The sequence below is a fragment of the Mya arenaria genome, chromosome 6 (genome assembly GCF_026914265.1).
Source record: "Mya arenaria isolate MELC-2E11 chromosome 6, ASM2691426v1".
Classification (NCBI taxonomy): domain Eukaryota; kingdom Metazoa; phylum Mollusca; class Bivalvia; order Myida; family Myidae; genus Mya; species Mya arenaria.
Genome location: NC_069127.1, coordinates 78141712 through 78163194, shown reverse-complemented (window position 1 = coordinate 78163194; position 21483 = coordinate 78141712). Strand labels below are relative to the sequence as shown.

Genomic DNA, 21483 nt, shown 5'->3' with positions numbered 1-21483 from the left:
TTGCTGCACTCTGCAGCTAATGCATAATGACAAGACAAGGCTGTGGATGAATTACAGGTTGGCTAAAAAATTAATCAGTTGCACAATAGATTTTCATTTCTCTTTCGAAGCATGGAGGTGTTTTCAGTTGCGCAATAGATTCTCATTACTCTTTCAAAGCATGGAGGTGTTTTTGCCAACTGTAAGAAGTATCCACCTTTTTCCACAGTCTTAACTACAGTCTGAAAAGTCAAAACTGTCATTCCCAGTTAAAAACTATGGAGAAGTCAGTTCATTACAGAGGCTTATTCCTTCTGGTCTCCGGCTTTTCACTGAATATTGAAAGAGATATCATTGTATGATTTCAAAACCTAATTAGCTTCATCAGTTTCATGTCACAGAAACCTGACCACATCCCATGAGCGTAAACTGATTAAGAGCTGGAGCCTGTCATAATGCTCTCAACTGAATTACATTTTGTTGCATCTCTGAAATCAATGTACAAAAATTGGTACAGTCATAAGCTTGCCATCACTAAATTTATAGACAAATTGTGGACATCATCTCTGGGTGTAAATGACAAAATGTACTTAGCAAAATCAAAATTGAGAAGGTTTTAGTGCCTTCTGGTATTGACTCAACGCTCTTTCAGTAAAAAAAACCCATTCCAAAATGACCTTATTCGGGTATTGTACCATGCTGGAGAATGTTTTTATGTAGATTAACTACCATGTCAGAAAAGTATCTGAGTTTCACCATCAGTAAGTAGGTCTTGATGAATGAACAATAATATTTACTTATAATTAAGGTCATCGAAATTAGACTTTTGTATGAAGAAGCTCGAATTCGTATATTATTGCCTGGTATCAAATTTTTGAACAGCCCTGCTATATTAAATCCAGAATTTGAGCAAGCCTGAAATGCATTTTACCAGGGCTTGCCGGCTGGTTCTAATTTTGACCACTGCTTATATGCATGCTAGTTATTGAATGTTGTCCCTGACAACATGGTACAAAACTGTTACTACCCCAACAACCCTGATGATTAAATTAACACAATTCACCTTATGCACTACAGGTGCAGTAACTGACATTTATCAGGAATATTGTCTTTTCCCCATAGTAGCAAACCGCAATCATTACCAGAAAAGGCAAGGACAATAATGAGAAAGAACACATCATTTGCCCTTATTTATGACCGAAATAAATCCTATTAATATAATTTGAGTTGGCCTGTAACATTTATAATGCTGATATTTCTACTGATGGAGAATAATTTGTAAATCACTAATTGCCTATACCAGACATCGAGAAAGTTCAGAAAAAGTCTCGGTCATTCGGACTGACATCCTCTGATATTATGTTGGTCCGAAAAAAAAATTGCCGGTCCAACAATTTTTGTTTCATAGAGCAGCCACTCTGTTTATTTTCTATTTGTCATTCAAACAACACTCAGGGCAATTTTTTTCGTAATCTTATTTTTTCTTCTGCTTTTATCTGCTTCGTTTTTTGCCAGGTTTTGCCCCGGAATAAAATTTTAAGGTAGCCATTTTTTGACACTCGCACTTAATCGTAATGAAAATTCTTATTGGTTGATTTGTTGGCAATTTGTATTATTCAGACTGTACTGGTACTGGTTTCGTAATCAAATAACATGTTCTTAATAGAATAAGATTATTGTTTGGAACATTTGGAACTATCATTTAAAACATTCCAATGTTCATGACAAAAGTTTATCATTTTAGCGTTTCTAAACATCGCACAATAAATAGACAGAGGTAAACATTATTTGGTAATATATTGCTAAGGGAGGCAAATGCTGCATGGTGTTTGACTTAGTGCATTCTGACATCTGCACTACTGGAAAACGACATCGGATTCGTAAACAAATGGTTATTTAACAATATCATCGATACAAAACATGATTTTCTTTTAAACAAAATAAATTATTCTTACTTTTAAGCGGTGTTTAATAATTGATAGGTTAAATATTCATTATTTTTGAGATCTGGCCATGAAAACTGTCAGTCAGACGGACCGACCCCATCACAAATTTAGTCAAACCGAGTCAAAATTTACCGGTCAGGACCATCGGACCGACAGTTTTCACGATGTCTGCTATACCAAGAAATGTCACTTCCTTTTGCCTTGTATAAACTGGTTCATACTGATATCAAGGATACAACCCATATAAAATTACAGGCAATGAAACTGCAAAGAGGCAATCATTCAGTACTGGTATTAATCATTAAGAATTTCAACTTGGTTGTTTAAAGGCCTACCAACAGCCACTCATCTGATGCACATTACCGGGTCAGATTTTGTGTCCACATTGAGTCAGGCAATGAGGTAGTATTCAGTAAGATGACCTGAAATCTTAATGATAAAGAAAGGCTTGCTCGCTACGATCAATCTGCTCATTCTCAATCATTAAGTTTTTAGTTCATATCATCTTACAATTATGTCAAGTATTAGATTCACTTCTTCAAAATCATAATAAATTCTACTTTTTTATTTTTTTACCAAAACCTATCTTTATAATATGATGTTTCCTAAGGGCTGCCACAATATACCAGTATATAGCGGTACAAAGCAAAAAAAAAAATCGTACCGCGGTACAACATTAGCGTACCGGTTTTTTCCATTTAAATTCAATTTTCAAAACTTATCCGTCTTTTCATAATTTGGATTATGAAAAAATTGACGTATGCAGATTCAATAATCGATTACTTCCTGTTCCAGTCATGTAGGCGCTTGCAATATCCCTAAAACCCGGGTCTTTGGATCGCCGTTCACCGTACCGATCAATTTGTTACCGATCAATTTGTTACCGATCAATTTGTTACCGATCAATTTTGTGTTTTCTTTCAGTTTATAGTATTGTTATTAAACGTAACAGTTAATAATTTTGTTTCATTATAGTTACGTAATGATAAACAATAAGCCGAATATAGATAATAACAGATGTTTGATTTCTTTCACAGTGAATTTACCACATATTTTAATAAGTTATAGATCTATCGTGCACGATGTGTTTGAGCACATAAATGAAATGACACTTATTCACTATTAAAACCGCAGTACAGTAAAAAAAAATATATTCAGTTTACAAAATAAAACTTAACATTTTCTGTTGGATATGGCGTTCCGCTTTTTTGCAAAATCCGCCCAGAGATCTTGCCTAGCTTCAGATCTTGTAGACCTGTTACTCTTTTGTAAGAACAACTGTCAGAAATGTGACTAAGTAACGAAGGACAGTCTAATTACTATGTGGTCTTAGTGTTAATTGTTTACATATTTCTAGTACAAAGTTAAAGACTGAAATGATATAGATGTTTTGAACTCAGTGATGGTTTTATTGTTGTGTTTGGTTCATTTGTTTTTAGTTAGATATGTTCTAGTCAACATATGATATCATCATATCTATGAATTGTTTAAGCAGTTTGCTGTTTTGAATAAAAATGTTCCAATTCGAAACAATATTATTAATACACAAAAATATCGCGCAATATACCGCGATACGGTCTTGGCGTATCATGGCAGCCCTAATGTTTCCCCTCCCACTGACAACATCAGCAGAGAATTGTATGCTAATGTCATACAAAACATGTTAGAAGATAGTCGATACAAAATGTTTCACCACAAACTTAATAACGGTGACACATGTTTTCTTCATAAAGTAGATACAGCAGTGGTAATCAATATTATATACTTATTTGTGATTAAACGCCAAAGCAAATAGAGTATGCCATCTGTTTTATACATTTTCAGAATAATTGAGGGTAGATTTAGATTGATTATGCAACTCCAAACCAAACTAATCAAATTAATTCCATTGGTTGTAACGGCACATTAATCAGATACTACCGTACCGAAGTAAACAACATTCTCCTCAAATATAACAAGCAAATTGGAGCCATTCAAGCAACTATATTGACTTAAATGCATGGATATCTCGAATAGCTGTAATATTTTTCAGTATTGCAATTTCTTTCTCCTTGAATTTTATATAACATATTTTTTTAAATGAATGTTTAATATGGCCATAAAGCTATTTTTTCCTCTCATCATCTCTTAAACTGCTGAATGATGGAGACAAAAACGACACGAAGCAAACGCCATGCAGTGCTCACTTGATTTGTTTTTCAGTCAAACAAGGGACATAACTCAATGATGATTAAAGCCAGAGTTATGTGCCTAGCTATATGTGTGCCTATTACCTCTTGCAACATGTATACCAAGTTTCATTCACATATCTTGACTGGTTTTGAGATGTGGCACAGACAGCGCCAACAACTCAAAGGCAACAACAATACTTCAACTTTTTCTCTTTTAAAAAACAGACAAACTTAAAATGCAACACTTTTTACATTGTACTGATGCAAGTCATAATTCTAGAGGCCAAACTGTAGGGTAAACTTCATGGGGTGTAACAATGTCTGGACCGTTTTAATTTTTTTTTATAAAAAAGGATAATCTTATTGCGCTAAAAATTAATATGTATATATTTATATGTGATTTCTCATTCAAGTTTTTGGAAACAGATCAAAACCGAAAATGAGATCAGGACTCAAATAACAGATAAGCCTGCTCATCAATTTCATGCATAAGTGTCTAATTTAAAAAATATGTATACAAATCTGACAAGCACCTTGGGCATCTTTTATAGATCTGCCAAGAATCATATACTTTTATTACCTCTAATGTAAATATCTGTTAATATTGTTTATTCTTTTTCCCCTTAAGACTGACAGATATTCAGGAACTATTGTATGGAGTTCCAAAGAAATACTCTTTCAACCGTATTATAATATTGATCACGGTACACAGAGCAACAAGTGTTTACTTGGCGGAATCATTTCACACAACTCTGATTCTTGGGAGCCCCATTCTTCATTTAATGTCCTCCAATTTGTCAGAAATAAAGAAACCATTTTATCGCTCTTGAATTGGAAGTACTTGTGTCAATAGGAAGGTTTTCTTGTTTGAATTATTTAAGGGAAAAATCAATGTTTAAGAGAGTCAAAAGCTTTAAAAAAACAGAGTCTTGTTGTAACAGAAACAGCAGCTGGTCATCTGTAGTTCTTGGTTATGTCTAAGAATATTGTGCACTGCGGTGCATCTAGTATTTGTTGTTATCATATCTCACATGACTTTGCCTTTATAAAATTACCTAAAGTCATCATTTAATAGTGATTCCCTAATGACTCATATGATAATAGGACCCTCCCATGATTTCTTATTTTCTTAAGCACCTGGGAGGTGTTTCAAAAAAATATTTTTAGCGTAAATTGAAATTATCTTTGTGTCATTGTTTCATTATTTTGTTTCATCTTTGAGTGAATTGAACTCGAGTGAGCATTGTAAATGAACACCAAGTTGAGTAAATAAAAATAATCGATGAACATGTATTGTTAATCTTTATACAGGTTTAAGATAATTGAAGTTACGACTAAAATCCTCTATTGAAACGGCCCCCAGGGCACGACAGGCGCCTTTGATATAAAATATAATAAAAAAATTGTGTTAAAGCCTTTCACAAACGTAAATGATGTAAAAAATGGTTTCAAAATTATTTCCTCAGTATAATAAAATGAATATCTTTTACTTTCGCGGATTAACATTGTATGTTATCACCTTCCATCTGATATTTATATGATATTAAAATATAAGTCCTGGTATCAAATAGTATGCTATCACCAGATTGGCACACAAAAAAGTTTTTTTCTGTAACAAATCTCAGTACAATTACTTAATAGAATGTGTTACGCTTTGATATCATAATTGTAAAAAAATTACCAAAATGTAAAAAAAAAAATTGTGTCGGAGATTGGGTTGAACCCGTGTCGCCAAAATTGCAGTCCAGTGTCGTATCCACTGGGCTACGACGGCTTTCTCTAGTTGGGTGACATAATTAAGCTATATACCTAACTCGGTAATATCACGTGATAACACCGACTAGCCAATCACGCATAAGGAATGAATTCTACTAGGTAGACATACCCAGTAATCTTTTTTAATGGAAAAATACGAAATAACTGCTAAACTTTAATAAATTGTAAACTATGTGCTATTTCAGTTTGTAAGTTTCAATGCATTGTACCAAGTTTATGACAGTTTTCGACAATTTTCTTTTTTTTCTTGCAAATTGATCATCTGGTGCACAGTTGCTTTAAATAACAGTTTATGAGTGTTATGTATTGTATTATTTTTCATTTTAGAAGTGATATATATATATATGTATATATATATATGAAATCTGATCTACGCTGTGGAGCAAAGTGTATGAACCTTTCCGCTATAAGATGTTACAATATGCAGACAAGCGACTTATTATGGAGAGAAAAATGCCAAGACAATTAAACAATTAAACCATGGGTTTTGTATAATTGAATTCTGATTTCCGTGTTCAGTAATTCAGTGTTCACTCTACAGGGCCAAGCACTTATTTGTGAAAACAGATCCCAATGCATTATCAGTTTTTAGACTATCTGCGCATGCGCGCAGGTAGTCTTAAGACCACAAACCACAAACTCCAAAGAACTACTTCTATTCATGTCGTTTTAACCCATTTTTTGTCTCAATGCGCTCTATGTTTAGCAGAATGACGTCGAAAACATAAAAATAGATTGGTTGTGTTGCAGTCCGAGTATGAATTTTTGCCTGTTCGGCTGTTTCCGCGCTGTAAATAAGCATCCCGGCATTTTATTTTTAGCAGAATATAACTATTTTTAGATCGTTATATTTATCAGATTAATGAGGGTCAAGATAGGAGGCTCTGGTAGGAAGATAACATATTGATATTCAGTCTGAGTTTAGCCCATTATGTTTTAGAAATGATTACCGACCGCAAGTGTCCAATCGCCTGCAGGATTTGTCATTATTATAACCTGACGTGACCCTGAAACACGCTTATTTGTAATGGTGCTTTTTCATTTGACTTTTATGAGATAAGAAACAAAAATAATTGTCAAAGTTTAAAATAGTTGTATCTCAGGTTTCGCATGGCTAATGCTTCAAATACTATACATTGTAATTTACCTGCAACACAATAACAAGATACAATTCATTCTACGATTTTAGGCGTTTATTTTTCTAATGAGATGTTTTCATACGACAGTGAGTCATGCATACGTTTGGTGAAGCAAAGTAGTTCGGTTTAAACCGGTTAAACATCCAAAGAGTACGAAGTATTCATAACAGCACTAGTACTATTTCTACACAGGTACTTACATAACACATTAATAACATTAAATTTATCAATAAACTTAAAAAAGCACAATCATATTCTCATTCATAAAACAGACAAGTTCCGATAATCTAAAAATAGATTCAACTACATTAACTGACCGGTATTCTAAACATAGTTTCTACATTTATTAACTGACCACATGTTTGTCCTCATTGCGGGAAAACGACCATCTGATAAATTTTGCATTTTAAAAGGTATTATTGCTAAAGTTGCTCTTAAAAATAGAATCATTTTCCTTAAGGAATTAAAACGTGTAAGTTCATAAAACTTGTCTAACGTTCGCTATCTAATCAAAACACCGAAAAACCTTTAGACGCGATTGAAAAGAGCATTTACTGTAACTTCAAATACATGGGGATATGTTGACTGAAGTGATAAGCTGTGTATTTTGAATGGAATTATTGCCGAAGTTGTCTGTAAAAAAATGATTGTCCCCTAAACAAAACATGTATGTTAATAAAAGGAAATGATATATATGATGTATTGTATTTTCCTATCGTATGATATCTAATCAAAGCAACAAAAAAACTTTAGAAACGCTTGAAATGGGGCATGCATTGTAACACTAAATACATGGGGATAGGGGATTACGAGTATTGAAGTGACATTTACAAAAACAAAATGAGGCCTAAAAAAAAATACATTTGGTTCGGGTTACCCGACCCTACCTACGGAATAGGCGCCGACCCTACCGTTTTTATAGTCAGTTTGAAAAAAAAAATTGAAAAAATAAAAAAATAAAAAAATATAAAAAATAAAAAAATCGTTTTTTTTTTAATTGCTTTTCAATATGTAGTTTAAAGCTTAAACGCTTATACAGAAGATAGCTTTAACACCATTCTCCAATGATGAAAATGATATTCTTATATAAAGCCTAATAAAAAATAAAAAAAAGCCTACCTACCCTACCTATTTTTGAAAAGGATGTAACCCTAACCAAACAATTATTTTTTTAGGCCTGACACAAGACGCCATAAAGATATAGATATGTTTGTTTCCTCGCCCAGTGTGGGCACAAGCGCTCTCGGCACATTTTTCACTTTTATTTATGTGCCCTTCACCCATTCCCATAGTTCAAATAAAATTTGCAACTCTCACATATTTGCCCGCAGATAGTCTTTCAGCGCCTCGCGCTTTGATTGTACATAAGCATTGTTCCCTGCTTTCTGTGATGTTTATTTTCCTGTAAGACAACGTACCTGGCACTTTCAGTACAGTATTAACAAGCTATGCTTTATATTCCACAGAATTTCAGGTTGTAATGCCACAAAGATGTGATTTTATGGGAAAAAGGTGGGTTTTCCTACTTTGAGCCATCTTATTCCAACGCTTTCCAAACATGTAAATATATTAATAATTTTGTCATGTAATTTAGTATTTGACTGATATGGAGACCAGTGATTATTTTTGGAAATATTTTTACCACCTGTGCCTTGCAAATTGGGAAAAGAGTACAGATTGGGAAAAATTCAAAATCAGAACAAAATAGCAAATATAATGGCAAACATACATGTTTTCACCTGTTCATGCATACATAATGCTTTGAAAGAATTAGTCTTGTCATGGTTTTGTTTATTTTTCAAGAAATTTATTGTTTTATTATTCATCAACATAATATGCATTTATCAAATTGGGAAAAAAAGTGTTGGGGTTGGGAGCTGGACATTTTAACGCAAGGGAAAACAGCCTTTAGAAGGCAGTCAATTGCACCAAAAAATCACTGGAGACATCTATAATTCATGAACTAGATAAATTAAATATGTAGTTCCACTGCTGGTTAAACCTTTCCATTAATGTTCATATTTCTGTGTTTTAAGGATTCATTCCTTAGCAACACTAGTAGGGTTTGGAAACCTTATACAAAAGGCCAGAAAGAAGGCAAAAAATGCTTTTAAATTAGGTGAAGAAAAAGCACCATTTGGAATTAGGTTCATGCTTTAAACATCACAAAAAAAAATCATTACAGATGTACAAAGGTTTTTTTCCAGCATGGGTAACTCAATTTCAACTGGTATTTTTCAGATGCTTAGAAAAATGATTACTCATCTTCTGATCAATAAAATGTAATTGTCAACAACCCATAATCAATTTCAATGCTCCCTTCTGGTTGCCAACTTGTGTTTGAAATCCATGCCATCATTTATAATCATACTGACTAATTAGTTTCTGTGGCCATATCCAAGCCCTTCATAAAATATGGATTATTAAAAGGTAGTTGAAGTTGTTTCAGGAGACTGATATTAACGGCTAAGGAGGGTAAAAAAAATCTAAACTGAGGCTTTGCATTCATGAAATTGTTCAAGATGTATTTATAATTCAGATCCTTGTGCAAAAAACCAAGTTTAGCTTGAGCAAGATGAAAGCAACAAGTATCATATTTAAAGGTTCTCTGTTGTGTTTAGGGTGTGTACCAAGTGAAGCCAGTTCTGAACACATATGCAAGAGGCAACTAAAAGTTTGCTTATAGTTCTCTGTGTGAACAGGTTGTTTAGAATGTGTGCATTTGCGTGCGTTGGGTGTGTGTGCGGGCGCGTGTTTTCATTTTGCATGCCTGTTTAAGTATGTGTGTGTGCGTGCGTGTGTGTGTTTTAGTTTTGCGTGCCTGTGTAAGTATGTGTGTGTGCATGCATGTGTGTAAGTGTGTGTGTGTGTTAGTTTTGCATGCCTGTGTATGTGTGTATGTGAAGTGTGCGTGTGTTAAGTGCATACATACCAAGCATTGCCTTAGCTGCGAGGTCAGGTTGACAGGGAAAGTGAAGCACGAGCCAGCGCACACCGAACACCAGCCATCCAACCTCACCAAGGAACACAACTGAAATACAACATGAAAAGGTTACATTCATGATACTGTTCTTTGTAACCACCCATTTGCCAAAATTTCAGATATTTGTTAGACATACCAGACAAAAGCCATCATTGAACAAAAAACCTGACCAGAAGCCAAATTTACAGTCAAAATGGTGATTTATGAGCATCCCATACTGGAGTTAGGGAATTGTTCAAGAGGTGACAAGACATTGGTTAAGTCGCCTAATAAAATATTTTTGTTATTAAATTGATTTCCATATTTTCCGTATTGATGTTTTGTGCATGTCTGTTGTCATAATGTTACCGTGACAATATTTAATGCTGATGAAAGTGATCACGAAGCCAGATTGATAAAAGATTAAAGATTGTGGCTTTGATAGTCTAAAATGTGCAAACAAACGCAGAGTGCCATGTAAACTAGAACAAATCAATTGGATGCCAATGTTCCTCAGTATTTCTGAGCCGATCAAGGGACATAACACCAACAAGTATTTCAGCCAGAGTTGTCTGTAAAATGTTATTATTGCTTTATACAAAACAATTATGTTGGTAGCCCAACCAATACCAACTGAATGATTGGGTCAGGCAAAAATAAAGAATAAAATATATTAACTATAACATGGATTTAAGTTATGGCTAACACAAATTTTGCAGGATTACAAAATACTAACAATGACAACAATAACGCCACCAAAGGCAATATTAGGCCATGGCAATACGAAGACTATTTTTGTTTAAAGAAACATGAAATACAATTTCAGAAAATATCATTTACTAGTCCAGTGTATCATACAGTTAACCAAAATAATCAAGCAATTATCTCAATTTCATACTGTCACCATCTTATGATAATAATCTCTGATATAGAAAAACTGTCAAGTGGCAATTCATGTAAGTACTGGATACACTATTCAAATCCTGAAACATCAAGTGTAACTGGAAATAGCTCAATATATTTTATAATTTAATAGGCATTCATGTTAAATGAAATGCACAAATTTGAACTATTCTGATTGTCTAATTTACCACTAAAAGGGTTTTATTTTCATTCCCTTAGAAAATCTATTGCATTTTATTGCCCCATTAGTTTAAGTAGGTGAAGGTAAATATTTTTTATGAAAAACACCATGTTAGACACACTTTGACCCCTGTGTTTATTTTTTAGGTCTTAAATAAACAATAAACTTTATCTTTTAGAAGACCGAATATAAAAATAATGATTACATATAAAAAAAAAAATATTCACCAGAAACATTTTTTTCTCTCCTTAAATATAACTTTAAAAGTAAATATATCCCCTTCTGGACAATCAGGAAGCTGAATTGTATTAATGATGACCTAAATAATATATTATCAAATGATCCAGTCACTTTAATGCATCCTCGGCACCCCAGCATATTCATAATCAATATGATATCATATGGGTTATGAATAAGCTGGGGTGCCAAGGATGCTTTATGTAACATTATGAGCTCTTTTGATCATTATACCAAAACCGGTACAATAATGGATATATGTCATATTTATCGCACTTATGATTCAATTAAAAGGTTTATTAAAATTGCAAATTGCTATGAGCAGACATTTAGTCATAACCATTCATGGACATTTTTCCCTTCCAATCAAATTACTTACAATAATAATGTTTCAGTTAAACCTCCATTCTGGATTGTAATGGATTTATATATTCAATCATCATCATTGTAGGTTTAATGGGTTTTCTTCCTACAACAGCTTGCAAATGTCGACAAATGTCTAATAACATAATAATTTATCATTTATTTAGAAACTTGAAATCTTTAGACTTACAGGCATACAAATACTGATAAAATAGTTGTTATAAAACATCCTGATTGTAAATCCCATGGAAATTTGTTTAGTTCAAAGACAGTTTATAGTTGTTTTACAGGTTTAAAGTTTTTATGTGATTTTCATTATTAAAGAAGCTGATTCAGACAGAAATGTGATAAACTCACCTTGATTTAAATCATAATGTCAAATTGCTGAATTGAAATCTTCAGCATCTATAAAAACATGTCAGCATTATCAACTTTATTGAATTAAAAGAATTTTTTCAACTCTTGAAAAAGGAGACAAAGAACAGACACTGGCGTCATTTGCGTCATATTCCCTTACAAGAATGACCAAAGATAAATTCTAAATAAAAAACATTGGTACATGTATATAGCTAAACTATTTTTCATATAATTCCTGTTAAAATATTCTCACAGGTACTTGACTTGCATACAAAATACCAGTATCTTGTTCGCCAGTGTAAATTTAGACTCACAAAAACAGAAATACCTTTAACATTAAATTCTACCTGTTACCTGGAAATCATTTCCAGTAAAAAACATGGCAAATATATATATAATTCAATTCATTAAAACCCCAATTAGAGTCTTAAAGCTACACTCTCACAGATTTACCATTTTTACAACTTTTTAATTTTTTGTCTTGGAATGAGCAAGTTTCTGTGTAAATATCCAGTGATATATTAGATGGCTGACAAAAAAATCAGATCGCAGATTTGCATATTTCCATTCGAAAATGAATGTTTTATGGCTTAAACTGTTACTAATGGTTTAAGAAAAATACATGAAACATTAATTTTTAAACTTAAATATAAATATCTGCGATCTAATTTTTTGTCAGCATTCTTATATCACTGGTTTCAATGGATTTTCGCAAAAAAAGGCTCATTCCACAACAAAAAATAAACAAGTTGTCAAAATGTTCAAAACCCTTCGATTATTTTAACAACTCTACTTTCGATTCCCACTGTTAGGGCATTTTACGAGATTTATGAGTTCTGACGCGACTCAATTCTTTCCTTGGAACAAACGCCCAAAGACACCCATTGTATCTGGCTGTGAAGAAATTGAACATCATGGATTTGACAGAAAATGTGTAGGATTAAAGTTATTTTAACTGCCAATATCTTTGAAGGCAAGTGTGCCTAAGCTAGTTTCCAAGAGGGCAGAAGCTACAAAAAAAGGACTGAGTGCAGTAGTGTTGTGCCGACGATCGATTATAATCGACAATTGATCGGAAAGGCCTATGTCGGCGACAATCAATAATGAAATTTGAACAATCGATTATAGAAACAAGGGACGTAACTGCTACCGACTTTGTAACCAGTAAAATAAATGTCGTGAAAATATGTTTTGTTTCTGGTTAATGCTAGTTAATGTTAAGGTGGTAATATGTTAAGTTATCTAGTCATATTCCTCTCAAGTCAGTAAGTCAATACAGTACCTTATTACAAAATTTCTTTGTAATTTAACTGCTAAAGGATTGGTTCCCAACTTCTCATATTTTGTGATTTAAACGTGATTTTTAAAACATGAAACCGTTTACTTTTTACCATGTAAGAATTTAGTTTTCTCAATTTTCTGAAGAAATTGTTCTTTTAAAACATATTCAATTTTTAACTGCTTGATGTACATGTAACTGACTGATTATTAAAAAGAAATTGATCTTTCTCTGTGTTTATTTTACACATGTATACAATACTAAACGTAAGACAAAAAAAAGAGCCTGTGGTCTCATGTTCTGTAAGGATAGTTGCATTCTGAATAAATAATGTAATTTATACAAATAAATGTACACACAATATTGTAAAGGGAACATTGGTTCTTAAAAATGATGCATGTACTGTTTCTTTGACCAAAGATAATTAAATAATGAGTAAATCGATTAATAATCGATCATTGATTGGTTTCATCAAGTTATTTTTCTGCCCGATTCCCAACACTAGAGTGCAGCACCCTTCCATTTCTTTTTAGCTAAAACCCTCATACATGTAGTTGAAAGACTGTCAATCAATGAGTACTTGATACTGACCAAGCCTGCCATAGAGCAGGTACTGTATAGATGCCCGGGGCGAGACTTCAAGGATGCTTCCGCGGATACTGACCAGTGTCACCACACACTCCAGGATGATACAGACTAGCAGTATGATGATATAGCCCAGTACCACCCATCGCAACTCTTCTGAACATTGTGCAGCCTTGTCAAACTGCACTTTGTTGTAAATCACTGTCAGTATTGCTATCCTGAATAGGAAATGGCAAGAGAGTAATGTTTAGCAGCTGTTTTAAACATTATTTCAGCATTAAAACCCTTTTTAAGTGTTCTGTGTTCTGTTTACAAATTTTTGTAAATATATTGCAAACAAAATACACAATTTGATTGTTTCCACCGATTACAACGAAGGACAAATTTACACGCCCATTATTGCAATGGTGTTTTCATGTTGCAACAATGTAGCAAAATAGTGGCATTCCTGAATATGTTGATAGGTTTGTTGAATAAAAAGCTTAAAAACAAGTTGAACATAATATGAATAATTTTTAGTATTTTCCCCCTTTTTGCAAAAACTATGCTTTATTTCCCCTATCGAAGAGCCCCGCCACCATTCCCTTTAAAGTGTAAAAAAACACTGTCATGTCTTTTGGTGGATACCTCTGATACACCTTTATGCACTGCTTCATTGAGTAATGAATTGGGACATTTCCCTAGGAATGTCTTGCACTTATGAATAATATATGACACAGTTTCATTCAGGTGCCACATGGGGGCATCTTTGAAAAGTCAATGAAATTACCCTGTGTATTCTTATCTATATCTTTGATATCAAAACCCCTGTATGCTGTCATGGTTAATTTTCTAAGTTAAAAAATTAAATAGTAACATGCCATTTCATTGGAAAAAGAGTTTTCTTCCGAACCTAGTAACCACATTAATATTCATGAAAACGAGATTTTGTCAGTCAATTTTCTCATATTACTAATGAAGTGTATACAAAATAAAGTACCTTTGTTGCAAACAATGCTCTAAATTGTACACATATTGCATAATAGTCAGCTTGAAAACCAATTAGTTGCAGCATGACAAATTTTGCACTGATGTTATTTTTGTACATGTATTCTTGCCTCTTCAATTCAATAACATTATGCCAAAAATAGTGAATACCAGTAATACCATGTTCTTACTTGTTAATACCTTTTTTTAAGATATGCTCAAGTGACACTGGGATCATGTTATCAAGGACAGTACAAAAAATATTGTTACATCTAATTTCAGTTAAATATTTCTTCAGTGTCACAAATCGAATGGAAAATTTGACAACACAGTCCTATAAACTTTGTGCACACTAGCAGACCAATTAAGCATGTAGCTTTGAAATAGATATAATAACTTCTCAGAAATAATCAAATATTCATTTGAAAAAGGGATCAAATGATAAGATGGCCTCATATTGACTGTAAAAATATGTAAAGAAAAGACTGGGTTTTTTTTCAACTGCTATGGTGTCTTACCATACAAAACTTCACCTAAACATCATTTGTGTATAACACAATATGTTGGCATTTAAATTTGATTTTATCCTTTTTATGTTTATAAAAAAGATTTTATCTTATAATATATTTTCTTATAACAGCAAGTACCTAAGACTTTAAAAGATAATTTAGAGTAACTTTTTAAGAAGGGTCACAGTTTTAGATTTGTTTATCTCTGCATGCTCAAAATTTTTGAGGCATCCTATTACATTTCTTCATCAAGAAGGTGGGCTATTTAATTACTGTCAATTGAATATAAAATGTAAGTACACATTTATGTTCAAGGGTTTTGGCTGAGTTGCAGTAAAAAAGTGGTGTTTACAGTGTTATGGCTTTAGATATATAATGAATTCATTGGCATTTTCTATTTCTACTTTTTATTGACACATTGAATCGTATAGATATATAAACATAAATATCTATACAAATAAGGGAAATGCAAACAATATTTATGAAATGCGTAATATAAGAAATGCACCATATTATATGAAGAATCGTCAATAACAGTGCCGGGACAACTAAATCATCCGATCCGACAGACCATCTTCGACCGAAAACTACAAGGCCTGGCATTTCCACATAGCAATACCATCACTGTTTTACACAGAACACTTAGTTAATCCAATTGGAAAATACACATTTATTCCACGAGAGAAACAATCCACATTTGACTCACGACAGCATACAGACGAATCTTTTGGTTTGACATCGATCGGGAAAATGCACGCGCGGTAGACTGGTTTATCGGATCGTGTATTAATTGCACGAAAGAAAATTTCGAGGGGAATGCAAATAAAATTAATTTGAGCCTGCATCGCGTGATTATTGACATTCGGAAATAATTATTACAAATGAAATAATCATAATAAAAATCCAAAATTAATTATTTGTTTCTGTGTATATCAATTTCTTTCAAACTTATTCCTTTTAAAGGATTGCCATTGGCGCATCATTTTCTCGACGATTTATGACCATTAGTTTACACATGTTTCCATAGCAACCACGGATTCCGTCCCGTTTTATTTTGACTGCATTCATAGTCTATGTTTAAAACGGTCAAATGGATTAAAAATACAAAAAAAAATCAGCTTTTTTCTTAATATATGTTCCATAAAGATTCCGTGTGAGGAAAACAACTAAAAATATAAGCTAGTTTAGTACTAGTTTTAGTAATGATAAGTTTATGTTGCAGGACTATCATTTCAAGAATGTACTGGCTTTCGTAATTATGTCATGTGCGTGACGTTAAAATAAGTAATCAATATGCGCAAAACATTGTCTCACATGTAAAAACATATCTTACGCAGTATAAGTGACATTATCATGAATTATTCAGTATTACTTCCTGAAATGTCATTTAATTCAAATAACCAACAAAATAATAATAGCAAACAAAATCGTCCAAAGGCTCAAAATCGCACGATGCAGCTCAAATGTTTTCTTCTCGTATATTTTCACATATACATTTTTGCATTTTCGCAAGCTAATCAGGGTTATCGGACTTATAACTATTTATTATGTTTCATTTAGAACGTTAGACTTTTAGTCCCAGATTTCATAAAATTATACTGACGATGGTTATCGCAATAAGACAGAAACATTTTGCGTTCTGATACAATTTATAGAATAACTAGATGTACACTCAATATTGCTCGCCTACATTTAAAAGTACATGTATTTATGCATTTCAGGAAGAGCATTCGTCACTGAATGGGTCATGCTTGTGGCCCAGTGCATTCATGTAACACCCTGCATAACATATGATTCGAGGAAGATTGCGAAGACTTTTGGTAGACATTTTTTTGTGGATACCAGACAAAGATAAGGCAGACACAGAGGATGAATGTGTCATTCTGGTTTTGCAGAAGACAAGAATGTTCGAAACTGAACAAGACGGCTGTTGCGAGTTTTATTCTAATTTAGCATAATTTATCAATTATAATACAATATTATTATCAGGTTAACAATTTTGTTGATTAAACTCTCATTTAATTATCAAGTTTACAATTTTGATTTTTAACTATATATATCCGTGTTGATTGAATATGGTTATTCATCATGATCCACAAGTATTGCTTTCACGATGGGACCTCTTGGGATTGTTTCATTTCCATCTGTTATAGTTTGGCCTCTCTTCCATCAGATCAATATATCAGCGTCTTATCCAGGAAGGTCTGGGCGATTTGCGTTTGTTATATGTGTCATCTACCTAGATGATGTCATAGTTTTTGCCAAAACAAGAACATTTTACTACGTCTCCGACTGGTTTTGCAACGTCTTCGAGAATGTCATTTAAGGTGGGTGCCAATGAAATGTAAATCAAGAACAAAACAATCATTGTTTGTCATATGTAGTCTCATGGAATTGAAATAGACCTATTAACACTGGAAAAAGTTCTTGCCGAAAACAAAAAACTTAAAGAAGGTTGATATTTTCTATGATTTGCGGGCTACAGAGTACAATAGCAATTAATACAGAGAACTATGACAAAATGGTAGAATCATCGAACAATTTTCTGCCGTAGTGTGCAAATTTTAAAACAAATCAAGGAAAAATAAATCATTTTCTCATACAAAAACAACAACATTCCAATGGGGTACCGAATAACAAACTGCTTTCAAAAAGATTTAAATTTGGTTTCAAAACCACCGATATTAGGAATAACCATTCGAATTGTATATTAACAGACCCCAGTCATTATGCTTGTGACTGTGTGGGACAACATACCCTAGACATTATGCTTGTGACTGTGTGGGATAACAGACCCTGGACATTATACTTGTGACTGTGTGGGACAACAGACCCTTGACATTATGCTTGTGACTGTGTGGGACAACAGACCCTAAACATAATGTTTGTGACTGTGTGGGACAACAGACCCTGGACATTATGCCTGTGATTGTGTGGGACAACAGACCATGGACATTATGTTTGTGACTGTGTGGGACAACAGACCCTGGACATTATTCTTGTGACTGTGTGGGACAACAGACCCTGGACATTATGCTTGTGACTGTGTAGGACAACAGACCAAACCATTATGCTTGTGACTGTGTGGGACAACAGATCATGGACATTATGCTTGTGACTGTGTGGGAAAACAGACCCTTGACATTATGCTTGTGACTGTGTGGGACAACAGACCCAACCATTATGCTTGTGACTGTGTGGGACAACAGATCCCAGACATTATGCTTGTGACTGTGTGGGACAACAGATTCCAGACATTATGCTTGTGACTGTGTGGGCCAACAGATCCAAGACATTATGCTTGTGACTGTGTGGGACAACAGATCCCAGACATTATGCTTGTGACTGTGTGGGACAACAGATCCAAGACATTATGCTTGTGACTGTGTGGGACAACAGATCCCAGACATTATGCTTGTGACTGTGTGGGACAACAGGTCCCAGACATTATGCTTGTGACTGTGTGTGCCAACAGATCCAAGACATAATGCTTGTGACTGTGTGGGACAACAGATCCCAGACATTATGCTTGTGACTGTGTGGGACAACAGACCCTAGACATTATGCTTGTGACTGTGTGGGATAACAGACCCTAGACATTATGTCTGTGACTGTGTGGGACAACAGACCCTTAACATTATGATTGTGACTGTGTGGGAAAAGAACACGGATACTCTGGCATGCTTTGCAGATTATTATTATGAAAAGTAAGGAGCTATTTATACAGTGAGGCAATATTTTCCATGAAAAAGCAAATTCTGTGAGAATTATAAATATCAAAGGACTAGGTGCTGGAATATCAAATAATTCTGTGTTTCAAACCTTCTTCAGTGGCATCTTCTATACAAATAAGTTATTAATCCATAATTTGTAGCACTGGGTGCTGTTTTATGTCAGACTGCAAATGGAGTAAAAATGGTAATCATCTGTGCAAGTAAAAGATTGAGTAAGGCTGAAAGAAAGTATTCTGCAGATCGTCTTATTTTTTGTCCTTGAAATGGTCTGTCACAGATTTATTTATACGAACAATACTGGTTACACAGGCAGCAATCATGTTTAAAAGCTTTAAAAGAACTCTCGAGAAAATGAGGCCTGGAAATAACCATGCTGATGCAGATTGTTTTATCAAGGTTGCCTTCAGATGGGGCTTTATCCATGCACTGTGTTGCAGAAAAGGAACAATGTGCTAAATGAGAAAATGACACATTGTATCGGACTAGGAAGAACTTGAACATTATAAATTTGACACCAAATTATAGGAATTGTGTTTAATTAAAGTAATGTTAGGATTCGACTGCCAAAACTGTAAAATGCGTCTGTATTTATCATCTTGGTGTAAGAAACTAGATACATGTATAGCTAATTTTACTTTGGTATGTATGAAATGGCCATCGCTTATTATTTTTTTAGTTTTTCTTTATAAATTTTGCTTGACAAGAGAGTTTCAGTATTAAAATTAAATATACTATTATCATAGTTTCCTGTGCATGGAAGACGAACTTTTTTTCTTCAAATTTTGGTGGACTTCAGGCATGTCAGGGTCAAGAGTATTTTTTATCTTGGTCATGAACATTTTGGTTTTAGCGTGGCTAAGTATGTCTCCGAAATGATATCTTATATATATTGCCGAAATTAGTGAGACTTTTTCTGTTAACCAATTACTTAAAGGGACTCGCTCATGTTATGGCACCAACAATTAGTTATCCTCTGTAATGCTTCTAGAAACAATTATATCATAATAAGACTTTTTTGATACCTAAATTGCAAAGATAAATATAATTAAAGAATAAAAAAAGGAAAGCCTGGTTTTAGTCGAGCGACCCCGTGCTGGTACAGTCAAGAAAATTTTAGAAAACGACAATATTTTAACGGCCACATGGACTCATACATATAATTGCTTGCTGAATGTTTTAACCGTTATGAAATACATCGAGATAATGTCAATTAACCAATCATGCTAATGCCTTTTGCTAAATTGCGTTAGCAACTGTTTTGGAAATCGTGGACATTATTTGAGCATATTCCAACATTTGTTGAAGGGTTGCAGTTGTCCGTATCGTAGTTTTCACACTCCTGGTAATTTGACAAAGATAACTTTGTATAAATTACGTTTTACAATCCAAGAGCGAGTCCATTTAAAGGCCTCGACAGTGCAAACGTGGATGGGGAAAGGCAAAAATGAAAATGTTTCATAAGTTCATGTTTCATTTAGTTTTGAGTAACAAACTTGTTTTATGAGTAAAACATACACCCTTTGCGACATGTTTTGAGGTAATGTTCTGGAGTTGACCAAATGTTAAGACCGATGTAATCAGGTTTGGGGTCAATGTTTATGCGAACAACTACAGAAACAAGCTCAGTATCAAAAACGCATTTGCAATCTTTCGGTAATATCTTCATACAAAATGAATGTATTGTGTCAACTGGTCAATACTTTCCAAACAACTATGTCGTGTGGCTTTGTAGTGATTGCAGCTGTTTTTAGAAAGATTTGTCCAACTCCTAATTACACCTACACATGTTGCAACGGATGTATGTCTGATGCTTGCGAAACATTGAACCTCAGAACTAAATAGAATATAAAAATAAGTAAACTTTTTTATCCTTCACACGACGTTTGCACCGTTGAATGCCCTATACTGACATGCATGTTTCAGCAAATGTACTTAATGTACTGAATTGACTGAGAGCATGTCAATGTTAACATGGTTGTATCAAGTCATCTAGAGTCATAAACTGAAGGGTGGACCATGTTTCGTATTTTGTATTTCAACATAAGTTTAAGAACTCGCTCCGTTATTGTATTCCTATATGTCTGATGTTATCGTCAAATCCTACTTCTGCCCAAGCATGTTATAAGTTTTCAGTAAGTTTTCATTGACGTCAATTAATTGCGAACGAAGTGTTTGTGTTCCACGTCAAACTAAGGGCAACAAGGGACGAGACGGTTTTTCTCTAAATTTTATTATACGCATTAATCGTACGTCATGTTCTGTATATTTAACACACTGGCCATACAGCTCGTTTTACTTATTGTTTCGTGTGTATGCGTCAATTTGACACAAAAAATAATGGACATCATGACAATATAACATCAGTTGTATAGTGTGTGTAGACTCTTAATTGGTGC

General features: G+C 33.7%; 1 protein-coding gene across 2 annotated transcripts in view; it reads right to left on the bottom strand.

The window, feature by feature from the left end:
- LOC128237498 (diacylglycerol lipase-alpha-like) overlaps window positions 1-16111 on the bottom strand; it is a 95015-nt gene extending 78904 nt beyond the window's left edge. For both annotated transcript variants that reach the window (XM_052953080.1, XM_052953081.1), the window contains exons 1-3: window positions 15862-16111; window positions 13885-14096; window positions 9944-10042 (exon numbers count right to left, since the gene is read on the bottom strand). In XM_052953080.1, the coding sequence (XP_052809040.1) occupies window positions 9944-10042; window positions 13885-14096; window positions 15862-15956 (406 nt within the window). In that variant the 5' untranslated portion in view covers window positions 15957-16111. The remainder of the gene's footprint in view (window positions 1-9943; window positions 10043-13884; window positions 14097-15861) is intronic.
- Window positions 16112-21483: the final 5372 nt, after the last annotated feature.